At 54.1% G+C, this 14,284-nt stretch overlaps 2 protein-coding genes across 2 annotated transcripts; one reads left to right on the top strand and one right to left on the bottom strand.

Moving 5' to 3' along the window:
• Nucleotides 1–531: 531 nt before the first annotated feature.
• On the bottom strand, nt 532–9,099 carry Gas2l2 (growth arrest specific 2 like 2). The gene is made up of 6 exons (XM_090351769.1): nt 8,715–9,099; nt 6,872–7,113; nt 5,304–5,411; nt 3,893–3,989; nt 3,110–3,356; nt 532–2,259 (listed from the first exon to the last, which is right to left on the bottom strand). Exons 1-6 carry the CDS (start codon nt 9,097–9,099, stop codon nt 726–728), a joined length of 2,613 nt encoding a protein of 870 aa, XP_090207895.1. The 3' UTR covers nt 532–725.
• Nucleotides 9,100–11,538: 2,439 nt separating this feature from the next.
• Pgbdf (plakoglobin binding and degradation factor) lies at nt 11,539–14,134 on the top strand. The gene is made up of 4 exons (XM_090351233.1): nt 11,539–11,656; nt 12,529–12,874; nt 13,578–13,741; nt 14,046–14,134. Exons 1-4 carry the CDS (start codon nt 11,644–11,646, stop codon nt 14,090–14,092), a joined length of 570 nt encoding a protein of 189 aa, XP_090207359.1. The 5' UTR covers nt 11,539–11,643; the 3' UTR covers nt 14,093–14,134.
• The last annotated feature ends 150 nt before the right edge of the window (nt 14,135–14,284 follow it).

Here is a 14,284-nt window from a genome sequence, read left to right as displayed (position 1 = left end):
TCTAGCATGAGGGATTTGGGTAGTGTGGGGCTTGAAACAGACCCAGTGTGTTTAATAACTTAAAAATATGGAGGCAGGTGGAAATGGCCTGGTCAGGAATTGGGGAGCTTTTCTGGAGGAGCACTAGAAGATAGAGGGATGCTCACTGCCCCTGGCCTGATGCTAAAATTGGAGTGTCTCCAACTGACCATTTCAGCCTCCCCTCCCCCTCCTCTCTTTCTTCTCCTCTCAACTCCTTCCTCCCTCTCTCCCTACCATCTTTTTTTTTTTTTTGGTCAGTCCTGGGGCTTAAACTCTGGGCCTGGACCTTGTCCCTGAGCTCTTCAGCTCAAGGCTACTGCTCTACCCCTGGAGTCATAGTGGAGATAAGAGTCTTGTGGACTTTTGTGGTTCAACTGCAATCCTCAGATCTCAGCCTCCCGGGGATTACAGGCATGAGCCACCAATGCCCGGCTCCATCCTTCTTTCTCCCTTTCCCTCTCCTTTTCATCCTTCTTCTCCATCCTCTTACCCCCCACACACATACTCCAATTCTTAATTCTTCTGCCTCTGCCTCTTGACTGCTAGCATTACAGAGTGTATTATCACACATGGCTAGATCATTTGTGATGCCTTCTGACTGACTCCCTCCTGGCCAAGGCTTATGCTGAAGTGAACGAATAGCCCCTCTGTCCTTACATGCAGGTGTTTCTTTTTGCTTCCTCCCTCCCCCAGCCACGAGCTCCTCAGACCCAGGATTCCTCCTCGGGTGGAGGTGGGGCTTGAGCCAGCTGCTGCGAGCTCTGGGCATCCAGGGCCTGGGGGTTGCTCTCCAGTGGTTGAGCCTGCTCATTCTTTTCCTTTTCTTCCTCCTTTTTTTCACTGGTATCACCTCTGTCTGCTGGAGATGCCCTCCCTTCCTTGATCCCCAGCCTGGTTCTCAACAGTCTGCCCCTGGGCGATGCCCTTGCTGGACCCAGACAGAGGTAGGTCAGTGGCTTGGGGATTCGTGAAGGCTGCTTCTCAGGTCTGTGATCTTTCCGGGGCCGCATCCTAGGCCTCAGCTTCAGCTTATAGATAGATGGGATTCTCTGGGGCTTCCGGAGTGTTCTCTTGCCCTTGCCCAGGCATGCCTTGGTCTTGTCAGAATGAGATTCTGAGAGTGAAGGTCTGGGGACATCCTGGCTGGCAGACACAGTAGGGGCAGAACATTCCCGCTCTCCTGGAGGTGAGGCATGGTTCATCTCAGGGTCCTTCTCCCTCAAGCTTGCCTTTTTCTTTGGCTCACTCTCTCTGGCTCCCAGCTTCCCTTCTGTGCTTCCAGAGTCTACAGCAACGGCTGGCTTAGGGGAACCTGTAGGGGTGACTTTCCAAGATCCCAGGTCCACTTTAAGGAGGGGTGGGGGGCCATGAGCTAGTTCTTGGATGACTTTGTCATAAGGACCGCCGGGTACAGGCCACCGCCCACTCAGGCTGGGGACGTATACCCCGCTTCGAGGGATTACTGCTGACCCTGTGTCCTGGGGGCAGGCACCCCCTACTTCCAGCAGCTCCATGTTGGCCACAAGCTCTTCTTCCAGGCTCTGGTAGATGGCTTGCTTCCTGGCCCTGCCAAGAGACAGGGAGGCATGCTGCTTCTCCCACTCCTGTGGGCCCCGGCCCAGTGGCTCCACCGCTGTTGCAGTGACCTGGATGTCTGGCTTCTTGTTCTCTTGCCTCACTTCCGCAGAGCAGTTTCCGTGTCTTGACCCAGTCACAGTCTTTGATGGGCTGGGGTTTCTCCCCACTTCTGCCACGGTATCTCCATTCGCAGTATCTGGACAACTTCTTCCTGGGGTGTCAGGGCAGGCAGGAGATGGCTGGATTGGAATCTTGGTGAGTCCTATGACAGGGGATGGAGAGCGGACAGATGCTGGCTCTCTGAGCTGGGGGGAAGCACCCTGGAGTGGCAGCCTGGGGCCTGGAGGCTTGACTGAGCTTGAGGAACAATGCAGAGGAGATGGTCCTCTTGGTGATGTCACTTTGGTGGTGGCCACAGGAGCTTCACGTCTCTGGGGAGTAGGGGCCCTGGCATGGATTCCTAGGCCATCTGTCTCCTCATGAACCCAAGATGTAGGAGTCCTTCCTCTGGGAAGTTGACCAGAGTATTTTTCATCTTTCCTTCCTTGGAGAGCATCTTGTGGCTCTTGGCCCCTGTGGGTAGGTGAAGACTGAGGAATGGGCAGACTGCCCCCACCTGAGGGCTGCCTCCAAGATGGGGTGAGCAGCTTCTCCTGGGACCTGGAAAGGAGTATCATAGGCTGAGAGGGAAACTCAGTGCCAGCAGGGAAATGGGAGTACAGCTCTTGGCTGTGCAAAAGAACAATGCTTCTTCTCCCATGGCCAGCTAAAGGTTTTCCTTGGGCCGACCACTGCTTCAGTCTGTGCTCCCTTGTTTTTCTGAGCAGCAGAGAGAAGGCAACCTAGGCCTGGCTTGGGGTGATTTCATATCATTCCAAGAGTGACTCTAGATCAGAGATCTGATCACTAAAGATCACCGTCTTGGGGGATAGGGCTCAGTGTCAATCTCCACCATGAAATGGCAGAAGGACCTGTAGTACGCTTGTTCCTTTCTGGGCTTCTGCCTCCTTTTTGTATGTGAAACGGTGGGATCATGTAAGATAAGTAGATGATCCCCCCAAACTGAGTGATTATTATTTTTTTTGTTCTGAACGCCAGGGGATTCTACATTGTATGTGTGTGTATGTATGGGGTTTGAACTCGGGGTGTCCTGTTTGCTGCTTGAGTCACACCTCCAGCCATTGTTTTCTCTTGTTTTTGCATACGTACTGGGGATTGAACCACAGGGTCTTGCACATACTAGGTAATCATTTTACCAATGAGCCATGTCTCTAGCTTCTTTCCTGAAATTTGAGGTACAGTCTCCTTATGTTGCATAGGCTGGCCTCATTCTTGACAGCCTTCATTCAGTCTCCCTACTACCTGGGACTACAGGTCTGTGACACCACCCCTGGCATTCCTGAAGTATTGCTGGAGTCGGGGCATTGATCCATTTATCTTAGAGTGGAAAGAACCCTGAGAATATGGTCTGTAAAAGAGAAAGAAACCCTTCCCTGTCCTTCTCCTGTACCTGAGGGATGGCGTCATCTCTCTCAGGCCTGCTGCTCTCTGTTCACCGTGGGGTTTAGGGGAAGCGTGAGGAGAGAGCCTGGCTTTTCGGGCTGAAGAAGTGTATGTGTTCCAGTGTACTGGAGGCAGAGGGCTCTGTGAGCGGCTGACTGTCATCACAGGCTGGGGCTGGCAGGGGCCATCTTCAACTCTCACTTCATGCTGAACTGGTACAGACTGGGGCTTCAGGAATCTGCCCGGTTTGTGTGCTGTCAATATTGTCCCCCAGAGAAAGGAGAAAAGGGAAGGGTTCAGTGCTGGCTGATAAGACCTTCTGTTCCCCTTCCTCAGACACCCACATTTCCCCCACCCAGCTTTAGAGACACGTGGGCCCACAGCAGCACCCCCAGTTTCCCTACTGGAGACACAGCTATTGGACTTGTTTAAAGTTGTGTGTGTAGTGCAGATCCTCAGCATTTACTTAGATTCTGTGCTCCTTTGGGATGGTGTGAAGGGCTGATGGAGATTATGGATGGGGTAAATACCTTTGAAATCACACACCACAGAAGATCCCAACGCCAGACCTTAGCTGTGCAGAGATGACCTGACCCAACCCTGATTCTGAGTGTGCTGCACACCACCTAGTGGCTGTGCCCAGTATTGCGACGTGGGTGCCAAGCTTGGTCCTATTCATCCTCTGCCACCCTCCAGCACACCTTAAGCCCTTGAGATCCCATCTACCCCTCCCAACCCATAGCTGTGCCTCTTCAACCAGCCCACCAGGAACTGCTCTCAGGGAACTCACAGAGAGACGTGCACCGGCAGGGGTCGTGCTTGTCCAGATAATGGCCCAGCGTGTCCCAGCCGCCCCCCACACGCACCATCACATGGTCCCGCAGGATCTGAGGGGGCAAGGGTGAGGTTGAGGACATGGTGGAGGACATCTTGCTTCTTGGACCAGTTGGTTGGCTTCTCTCCCATTCGGGCAGAGGAGTCTGTCTTTTTATATCTTATATGCCTAGATCTGGTGTGGGACCTGAATGTCTCTAGCATTGCCTCTGTGAGCTGTTGGGGGGCTGCCTGGAGGGGGGGTCCTGCCCCATTCCATGATGGGGCAGATCGCATGGTCCCTCCAGGTTTCCACATCCTCATCCAAAGTGGGATCACCGTTCCTTACCCCGTCCATCCCCAGGCTGTTACCTCCAGGTCTGCTGAGAGGTCAGGTTGCTGACTGCTCCCTCGCACTCATACTTTCTGTGCCCAAGCCACAGGTCTTGGCTAACTGGGCACTGGTGGCTCACGTCTGTAATCCTAGTTGCTCATCAGTCTGAGATCTGAGGATCCCATTTGAAGCCAGCTCCGGCAGAAAAGTCCATGAGACTCTTATCTCCAATTAACCACCAAAAAGCTGGAAGTGGAGTGTTGGCTCAAGTGGTAGAGTGTAGGATTTGAGCAAAAAAAAGCTAAGGGAGCTGGGTGCCAGTGGCTTATGCCAGTAATCCTAGCTCCTCAGGAGGCTAAGATTTGAGGATGGCAGTTCAAAGCCAGCCTGGGCATAGAAGTCCATAAGACTCTTATTTCCATTAACCACCAGAAAACTAGAAGTAGTTCAAAGTGGTAGAGTGCTAGCCTTGATCAAAAGAGCTCAGGGATAACACCCAGGCCCCGAGTTCAACCCCATGACTTACCAAAAAATGAATGTCTGGGTGGTGCTGTGCCGGAGCTGCTGGCTATACCCTGCGCATAGACCATGTCTGGTGAGGGGCCACAGCTAGGTGTAGCTGGAGTGACCTGCACTGCTGCACACTGCAGAATGCACTGAGCAGGTGTGGGGGTGGACTCAGGTCTAGGGCTGGGGCCACACAATGAACACAGACTTGCTCTGACCTGGCATGTAGGTAGAGTGGAGTAGGATGTGAAAATGAGATAGTTCCTTTATGCCCTGCTTCTACCAGAGTGAGGGGCACCTAGACATGCTCTGGTGGAATCAGTGGAGGGTGGCGTCTCTGGCATCCCTGGTGGGAGGAGGGGATAGGCTTGCCAACTTCACCAGGCATTTCCTAGAAATCTCTGAGAGAGATAGGCAATTCCAAGGGCAGAGGACTTGGGGGTATATGGTGACTTTCTGGGCTTGTCCTCAGCCCCCACGGGGGCTAAGCATTCTGCTGAGGCCCCTCAGTAGAATGGAGGCCCCTCAGTCCCCAGAGCAGACTTACCCGGATGAAGATGAGAGTGCTGGAGTCCCCCACTCGGTACTTCCCTTCAGATACCTTGACCATGGAGAACTGCACTGGGCATGTGCAGCGGCTCACAAGGCTCTGTACCTGAAGGCAAGGGTCACAGGGCTTAGCCCTCCCCGACCCGGACACCCATGTCTCTCCCTCATGCCGGGTCAAGCTAAATGGGATAATCTCTTGTCCTCCAGCAGCAGCTGGGAGCAAGTAAAGAGAAGACTTTAAATGACCCATGAAGACCAGACCTGGAGCAATATCAATATCTGTGACCCAAAGCCCTTAAAGGTCAGCTAATGGAGGCCATGAAGGAGTGGGATATGCGGTCTGACAAGCTTGGGTCAGAGTCCCTTGTCCTCTGTATCGAAGGCCTTTAGTTAAGACCTCTCTGAAGAAGCCTAGTGCTGCTGGCTCACACCTGTAATCCTAACTACTCAGGAGGCTGAGATCTGAGGATCAAGGTTCAAAGCCAGCCCAATTAATGACTGAAGAAGCTGTGGATCAAATGGTAGAGCACCAGCCTTGAGTGAAAAAGCAAAGGGAGGCCGGGAGTTTGGCCTAGTGGTAGAGTGCTTGCCTAGCATGCATGAAGACCCGGGTTCGATTCCTCAGTACCACATATATAGAAAAAAGCCGGAAGTGGTGCTGAGACTCAAGTGGTAGAGCTCTAGCCTTGAGAAAGTCCAAGGACAGTGCTCAGGCCCTGAGCTCAAGCCCAGGACTGGAAAAAAAAAAAAAGCAAAGGGAAAGTGCTCAGGTCCTGAGTTCAAGCCTCAGGATAAGCGTGTGGGTGCATACGTGTCCGTACGCAGGCACACACACATATACACACACCTCACTGAAGGATCGCTTGAGTCTGAAAGTTTGAGATTAGCCTGGGTAACAGCTTTTGAAAGAAAAGAGGGGAGGGAGGGAGGGAGGGAGGAAAGAAGAAGAAATATTGAGGCCGGGAGTGTGGCCTAGTAGTAGAGTGCTCGCCTAGCATGCAGGAAGCCCTAGGTTTGATTCCTTGGTACGATATACACAGAAAAGGCCACAGTGGTGCTTGTGTCTCAAGTGGTAGAACGGTAGCCTTGAGAAAGCTCAAGGACAGTGCCTAAGCCCTAAACCCCAGGACTGGCAAATAAATTAATAAATAATAATAATAAAAAGAAATATCCCTAAACTATATTACCCCTTATGGAGAAATGGGGTTCATCACAGAAAGAGACACCTCCTAGGTCTCCCACAGAGACGACCCATTCACCTCACCTGGGCTAGCTCATATAATAGGTAGACGTTACTCATGTCCCTACAAGCACTTGCCTCTTGAGCTGGGCTAGGGGTATGGTTTGGGTGGTAGAGCACCTGCCAGGTGAGTTCCTGAGTTCAAAGTCTAGTAAGAAGCATGGCCTCCTGCCCACAGTGTTGGAGTGAGGGCACAGAGTGGGGACAGCACTCCAGCATGGAGCTGGGTAGGAAAGGAGGGAAGAGGGCCAGGAGAGAGGTGGGTGCAGGTGCAGCTACGGGTGCAGGTGCAGGTGCAGGTGCAGTGGTGTGTGTAGGGCTCTCACCATCTTATCCAGGTTGCGGAAGTGGCAGGGCTGGCGCTTGGGGGGCCTGGGCGGCGGGGGGTCGGGTGGGGGCAGGGCCAGCTCCTGCCGAAGCTCCTCCTCGATCTCCTCCTCCAGCTGCACCAGGGTGGGCGCCGCCACGCCGAAGCGCCAGGCCCTGCGGCCCAGCTCCAGCAGGCACAGCACCACGTTCTTCACGTTCTTACGCAGTACCAAGTCCTCTGTCTCGAACATGAGCACCTCTTGGAGTGAGAGGGGGGAGGCCCAGTGAGTGAGGCCTCTGCTGACCTCCCAAGGAGGCCCTGGGTACCGTCCCAGACAGAGGTGGCAGACATGGGGGTCTCAGGATCTTGGGGTGGTGACAACCCCCAAGGAAGGGCTTGGGACAGCCTGCTTCAGGCACTGGGGGCAGAAACTGGCAGGAGAGACTAGAGTGAGAAGAGTCAGTGTAACAGCTGGGCAGGGACCACTCTATCCTGCCTTTCCTCCACCTCAGCTACCACCAGAAGGGTCCAGGAGCTGGAAACAGGTTGGACCGCTTCCCATTTCCTCCCTCGGCCAGAATCTCAGCTCAGGCAGAGGTGAGTATAAGCTCCAGACACCCTGCCCTAAGGCCCAATCCTGACCTGCTCACCTCTGTGTGACCTTGAGCTCATCTCCTACGGAGATGGGAAGTAGTCTTTCTCTGAGCTGTTGTTAGGATTAGATAAACTATAAACGGTAATGATGTTTACTATGTGGCAAATGCTCTACCAAAGGCCAACTTTAAATTATCAGTATTAGTATTCTGCAGTGCTAGGGACAGAGCCCAAAGCCATGACCACCCCCCTTCACCTTTTTTTTTTCCCTGTGGGTTGATCATGGGGCTTAGACTCTGGGCCTTCGTACTTTCCTTGAGCTCTTCAGCTCAAGGCTGCCACCCTACCCCTTGAGCCACAGTGCCACTCCTGGTTTTCTAGTGGGTAATTGGAGATAAGAGTCTCATGTTCTTTAGTGCCCAGGCTGGCTTTGAACCATGATCCTCAGCTCTCAGCCTCCTGAGTAGCTAGGATTACTGGCGTGAGCCACCACTCCTGGCATACAAAGCCATGGCACTTTTAAGTACAGGCTCTACCACAGAGCTACCCCCCCCCAAGCCCAAACACTAGCTCTTATTAACCCTCCAGCCCCCAGTCCTGCTCAGTCCATGCATACCCACCTTTGGCCTGGGGATGACAAAATATCAGACCTGGACGCGTTCCCCCTGGGTCCCAGTCCAGAGAGGTGAGGGATCTGACACTTCTCTGCCCTAAGTCCTGCAAGGCCCAGCATGGCTGGGCCCAGCCCTAGCACTGTCCCTCCTGCCTCCTTGAGTCTTCCTCCCCCCCACTCCCACTGGCCTAGCCCTGCACCCTCCCTGTCTTAGCTCCCCCAGGCACCCCCCCCCACCTAGATTAACCTTCCCTAGACTTCTGTTTACTCCTTAAAATTCAGCCCACCTCCCCTCCCTCCACATATCCTTTCCCAACTCCAGATTGCATCAACAGGTCTGCCCCTTCCCCATTCGCACCTGGACTTTGAGTGTGTTTCTATCTCTTTATAGCACACCTGACTTGGGCATCCAGATTCAGTATCTTCTGTACTTTATACCCACAGAAGTGCTCAGCACAGGAGAGGAGCTTGGTAGATAGGTGCTGTGCCATACATGGATCCATCATCCCTAGGTACTTACCATGAGTGGGGAGACTGAGGCATGAAAGGAAATGAGTTACTCCAAGGCAAATCTAGAAGGAACATCCTGGCTCCAGACGCGCCCTCCTCCCCCCAGTTCTAGCCTGAGCCTCAGAGAGAAGAGTTGGGTTACCTTGAATTCCCATCTCCTTGCGACACCACTGGATGAAATTGGACACATTGTCTCTGGCCTGGAAGCTGCCTGGCTGAGCAGCTCCATTACAAGAAACTCCAGTCCGGGGCATAGGAATCTTTTGGGCCCTAGTAGGTGCCTCTGCCAAGAAAGCCAAGGCAGTCTCTGTGACGGTGTTGGCATGCCGGCACAGTACCAGGCCTGTCTCCAACACCTGCAGGAAGTTGGCTGCATCAATGTTCAATCCGTAGAGATCGCGCAGCCACTCGGCCAGGTCTTCCTTCATGGCCTCCAGGTACTGCTCACTGGACTTGAAGGGCCGGATGCTGCGCACGGGAGCCCCCAGCGAGCTGGGTCTCCTCCTGACTCCCCTGGGCTGAGACATGGCTGGAACCTCAGCAAGGCAGGAGGTGGGTATGTCCAGTCTTTCACTCCTGTGAACTGCTGGGTCTTGGCCCAGTTCTCCCCAAATCAAGGGTCTACCTTCAGAGCCCTCAGGACTCCTGGCTCCACCTCTGCATGCTTCTGGCCTCAGCCTCTGGCCCGGCTTGGCCTCCTTCCCCCCACATTTCTCAGTCTCTGCCAAAATGTTTCCTGTTTGATGGCCCCTGCAGGGAGCTCACTCTTGACGGCCCAGTCTACTTAGAACCTCCGAAGACAGGTGGAAGTAAGGACATTCCTCTCTCCCCTGGGGCTGGACAGGTCAAGCTATTGCCTCTGACCAGCCACTGCTACACAGCCACTTGTCCGAAAGCCTGTCTGGCAGGTCTGTACCCTCCCTCCTCTGCTTTCCTTCCTCTCCTTGGAGACAGTGGCTGCTACAAACACTCCTTGTTAACCCTTGGCCAGGCCAGCTGCTTGCATGGGCCCTGGAGCCTAGAGAGTGGGGCAGAGAGTCTGGGACTGATCTCTCACGCAGCTACCCTAGTGTGTGGGGGGATTGGGGCAATTGACAAAAGTTGAGGAGGGGAGGGAAACAGGCTGAGAGCACTGGAGGAGAGTCTGTATTAAAAAAGCAAAGAGTGGTGTGTTAGCCTAAATCCCTACATGAGCTGCGTATCCGCCCCAGCACGCCTGATGGTAAAATGTCTGTCTCTTTAGGGTGCCGTGAGGAATAAAAGAATAATGTGTGTAAAACATCAGAGGAGCAAGCACACACAGGTGCTGAGGTGGCTAGGCCATAGCTCTTCATGATTCTCCGGCAGGGCTGTGTGTTAACCAGAGTCTCACATTTTCTGGAAAACCTGCCCATCTCTGCTCTATAACGTGATCCTTTGGGAACAGGCTGAGGCAGAAGGATGAAAATCTCAAGGTCAACCTGGGTTCCACAGCAAAGACTCTCGAAGCCCTCAACTCAACCAAGTGTTGTTGTTTGCATGCATCTATAATTCCAATTTGTAGGGTAGCCCAAACTTAGATCATCGTGAGAGGCCAGCCCAGGCAAAACATCCACAGGATCCCATCTCAGCCAATAGATAGATATGGCGAAGCATGCCAACCAGGGGTTAAAAAAAAAAAACCCAAAATGGTGAGATTATAATAATGATAAAAATTGAAAAAGAAAAGTGTTGCTGGGATGTGGTTTAATGGTAGAGTGCTTGCCTAGCATGCATAAAGCACTGGGCTCAATTCCTTAGTGCTGCATTCACAGAAAAAGCTGGAAGTGGCACTGTGGGTCAAGTGATAGAGTGCTAGCCTTGAAAAAGAAGCTCAGGAGCTCAGGGACAGTGCCCAAGCTCTGAGGTCTAGCCCTAGGGGATAAAAAGAGGAGATGTAGGGAGAGGGTTACAGAGGTGGTCAAGGAAGGCCTTAGGGAAAGGTGACATACATGTGAAATCTGCCAGGTGAGGAAGCACACTGGCAGATACCTGGGGGGAGGGGGCTCCCGCAGAGGTAGCAGCAGCCTGTGCAAAAGCTCTGAGATGTATTCCAAAAACAGCAATGGGAAGAAAGTAAGAAACCACAGGAGTCCCCATCATGCAGGAATCTACAGGTGACTCCAGAGACTTGGGAATTGTTTTTTTCTCAGACTGAAATAACACATGCACTACAGGTGTAGAGCAGGTGAGAGAGTGACAGCTGAGTGGAAAAAGGGTCTGAAGGAACAAGGGTGGAGCTGGACAGTGCTTAAACTACTGCTGTCATGAGAGGAAGAGTTGGTAGATTAGACCAGGAAGTACCCCTTAGACCAGGAGGTCTTACTCTTAAGGAATTCACAGCATTGGTCTAAACAGAGTGTTTCCGCTTTGGCAATATTGATGATTAAAGCTAGATGATTCCTTGTTGTGTGTGTTGGGTAGAAGGCTGTCTTAGACACTGTAGCTTCTACCTGCCAAATGTTGGCGAAACTTCCACTCCCCCTGGAACGACAACAACAGCCTGTAATCCTAGCTACTCAGGAGGCTGAGAGCTGAGGATCATGGTTCAAAGCCAGCCTGGACACTAAAGACAGTGAGACTCTTATCTCCAGTTAACTACTAGAAAACAGGGAGTGGCGCTGTGGCTCCAGGGGTAGCTGAAGAGCTCAGAGACAGCGCCCAGGCCCTGAGTTCAAGCTCCATGGATGACAAAAAACAAAAACAAAAAAAACAAAAAAACCCACCAATGTATGATGTAAGTAGAACTGGAATTTGAACCCAATCTATCAGGGTTGAAAACTTCTACCCTGGTTCTTCCCAGGGTGTGTGTGTGTAGGTAGGTAGGGGGACCTGAGTTCTGAGCGCTCCAGAGGCTCGGGAAAAGTTAACAGTTCTTGGGCAGAACTCTGTAGGAGCAGAAGTTCTAGCCCCACCTCCAATGTTCCTCTACCCCCACCCTCCTAGTCCTCAAGAGCCAATAGAGGCCCTAGAAACCACATCAAGTTCTATGGGTGCCCAGCACCCACTAACACCCCAGTCCCTGACCAGAAAGTGGGCAGCACTTGGGAAGAATGGATAAACTTGGTAAGTGGGGTTCAGCACAGGCTGGGGACTAGGATAAAGGCCCCTTGGGGCCTAGCTGGGACCAACCTGCCCATTATCATGGCAATCCCAGAGGACAATTTGAGCTTTTTCTTAATGACCCATCTGTGTAATTACAAGCCTTCTCTTTTCTTCTTCCTGAGTTTTCTGTTGTTTCCAGAGCTGAGGCCGGAACTCAGGGCCTTGCTTGCCAGGCAATCCCCAACCCCCCTTCTGAGTAATTTTTTATGTCCACACCCTCATCTCTCCACCTGCTCCCTCCGTTCCAATCTTTTATCTTCTCTGGTCTTTGTAATGGCTTTTCAGTACTCTACCTCTGCTGGGCAAAAGTAGGAAAGAGATGTCTTTCCCTAATTGATCGGCTTCTGCTTAGACTGGCCCATCATCACACACTGGGCAATGGGCACTGGGCCACCCCGGATCCCCTTGGACTTCCCCCACTTGGAGGAAAGAAAAACAGACAACCAATTAGGACAATGTTTATTAACAGCCTACACAGAGATTAGGTTTCCTACTTGGTTCTTGATTGCTTACCCCTCCCCCAGCCCCCAAGCCCGAGGCTGGGCGCTGTACACTGTCAACAAGCCTTGAGGCAGGCCCTGCTTTCCCCATCCCACAGAGACCAACAGGAGCCGGGCAGAAGCCAGGCGACTGGCCGGGATTCCCTGGCTTAGGAAGTACAAGAACCAGGGAAAAGTCGGGATCAGCCACTCATGGAGAAGCGGGGAGACGCGGGGTGGGGGGGTCCAGCTGGCCGGAAGCATCCCCCCCCCCAGCTACCGATCCAGCAGTCAGGGCGCCCAGGTCCTCCACTGGAGAACAAGGGCCCCCACTGAGCGCTTCCCGGCCCGCAGGTGTGAAGACCCCCTTGTGGAGAAAGGAACTGGAGGACACCGGGCCCAAGAAGGCGGAGCGCGAGGAAGACCTGGAGGATTCGGGGGAGGAAGAAGTCGAGGAAGAGGAGGACGAGGAGGAAGAGGAGGAGTCGCGGCCAGGCGCGCAGGGCGCCGCGCACGACCAGGCGGGGGCGCGCGGGTCCGGGGCGCGCGAGGCCCGCGAGCGCAGCTCGGTGTCCTACTGCCCGCTGCGCCAGGAGCCCAGCACCCAGCAGGCGGCGCTGCTGAGGCGCCCGGACCAGGGCTTCTGGAGCTGGCTCAGCCCCCTGGCGCTGCTCGCCAGCCTGGCGGTGACCGCGGACAGGTGGGGCGCATCCCGGCGGCGGCCGGAGGGAGGGAGGGATGGATGGGTGGGTGGATGGATGGATGGTTGGATGGATGGGGTGGATGGATGGGTGGATGGATGGATGGATGGATGGATGGGGTGGATGGACGGATGGGTGGGTGGGTGGGTGGACGGATGGATGGATGGATGGATGGGTGGATGGATGGGTGGGTGGGTGGGTGGGTGGGTGGATGAATGGATGGATGGATGGATGGACCCATGGGGTGGATGGATGGGTGGATGGGTGGATGGACGGGTGGGTGGGTGGATGGGTAGATGGATGGTTGGATGGATGGATGGATGGATGGATGGATGGATGGATGGATGGATGGATGGAAGGGTGGGTGGATGGATGTACAGATGGATGGATGGATGGATGGATGGATGGATGGCGAGCAGGGATAGATGGATGACGAGCAGGGATGGACGAATGGCGAGCAGGAATGGATGGATGGATGGGTGGGTGGGTGGGTGGATGGATGGATGGACGGACGGATGGGGTGGATGGATGGGTGGATGGGTGATGGATGATGGATGGGTGGATGGATGGATGATGGACGGGTGGGTGGATGGACGGATGGATGGTTGGATGGATGGATGGTTTGATGGATGGATGGTTTGATGGATGGAAGGGTGGGTGGATAGCAGGGACGTCGGGGCACTGAGCACTCGGGGTCCCTAGGAAGCGTGGTCCCCCCGAGGAACCGTGCGTGCTGGAGACGCGGCAGCGGCGGCCGCGCCACGGGGGCTGCGCGCGCTGCGAGATCCTTTTTTGCAAGAAATGCCAGTGTCTGCACTGCCACCCAGCCTACATAGCTCACTGTGTCCTGGAGCACCCAGACCTGGGTAAGGTGGAGCGCCCCTTCCCGGCCCCCTAACCCCGGTCTCCACCCTCGTGCCTCCATTCTTGCCTGGCACCCAAGTCTCCTCGGACTTCTTTCTCCATTCCCCTGACATATGGAGCACTTTCCAGCCTCTCCAAGAAATCCACTCCCCTTCTAAGAGGGAGCGGGTGCCCATCTGTTATCTAGCAGGGCCCAGCAGAACGTAGAACCCCACTTCTCTCATGCCCCCCAGGACTCTCAGTACCTCCTGTCCACCTGGTCCTCGTCCCCATCTCACCTGCCCTGCTCACCCACGTCTCTTTCAGGTCCTCCAGTCAGAAGAAAATCACCCTGGGTTTCCTTCCTTCCCTGAGAAACTCCTTTCTTCCCTCATTCAATAAAGCCTGGAATCCGAGTGTCTGTGCCTTGGGGTGAGCAAGCAACAGGGCGCGCTCCCGTGGATTCAAGCCAGAGAGAGGAAAGAGCCTGCAGGGGGCTCCTGGGCCCAGGCATCTCAAAGTTCTTTCATCCCAAGGGCAGGCAAAGGCCATCCTTGGTGCTGAGC

The sequence above is a fragment of the Megascapheus bottae genome, chromosome 17 (genome assembly GCF_031878675.1).
Source record: "Megascapheus bottae isolate mThoBot1 chromosome 17, mThoBot2.hap1, whole genome shotgun sequence".
In the NCBI taxonomy this organism is placed as follows: Eukaryota; Metazoa; Chordata; class Mammalia; order Rodentia; family Geomyidae; genus Megascapheus; species Megascapheus bottae.
The sequence above is the reverse complement of the archived record's forward strand: the minus strand, read 5'-3'. Positions and strand labels throughout refer to the sequence as shown.

What these genes read in the sequence shown, in the direction of transcription:
- Gas2l2 (XM_090351769.1), bottom strand. Translation starts at nt 9,099, where the DNA reads ATGTCTCAGCCCAGGGGAGTCAGGAGGAGACCCAGCTCGCTGGGGGCT. An exon ending in GCACTCTCATCTTCATCCGG is followed by an intron (nt 3,990 to 5,303) that starts GTAAGTCTGCTC and finishes TTGCCCCCTCAG; the next exon opens with ATCCTGCGGGACCATGTGAT. An exon ending in GAGATGACGCCATCCCTCAG is followed by an intron (nt 2,260 to 3,109) that starts GTACAGGAGAAG and finishes ACTCCTTTCCAG; the next exon opens with GTCCCAGGAGAAGCTGCTCA.
- Pgbdf (XM_090351233.1), top strand. An exon ending in CTGGCGGTGACCGCGGACAG is followed by an intron (nt 12,875 to 13,577) that starts GTGGGGCGCATC and finishes CGGGGTCCCTAG; the next exon opens with GAAGCGTGGTCCCCCCGAGG. An exon ending in CCTGGAGCACCCAGACCTGG is followed by an intron (nt 13,742 to 14,045) that starts GTAAGGTGGAGC and finishes CGTCTCTTTCAG; the next exon opens with GTCCTCCAGTCAGAAGAAAA.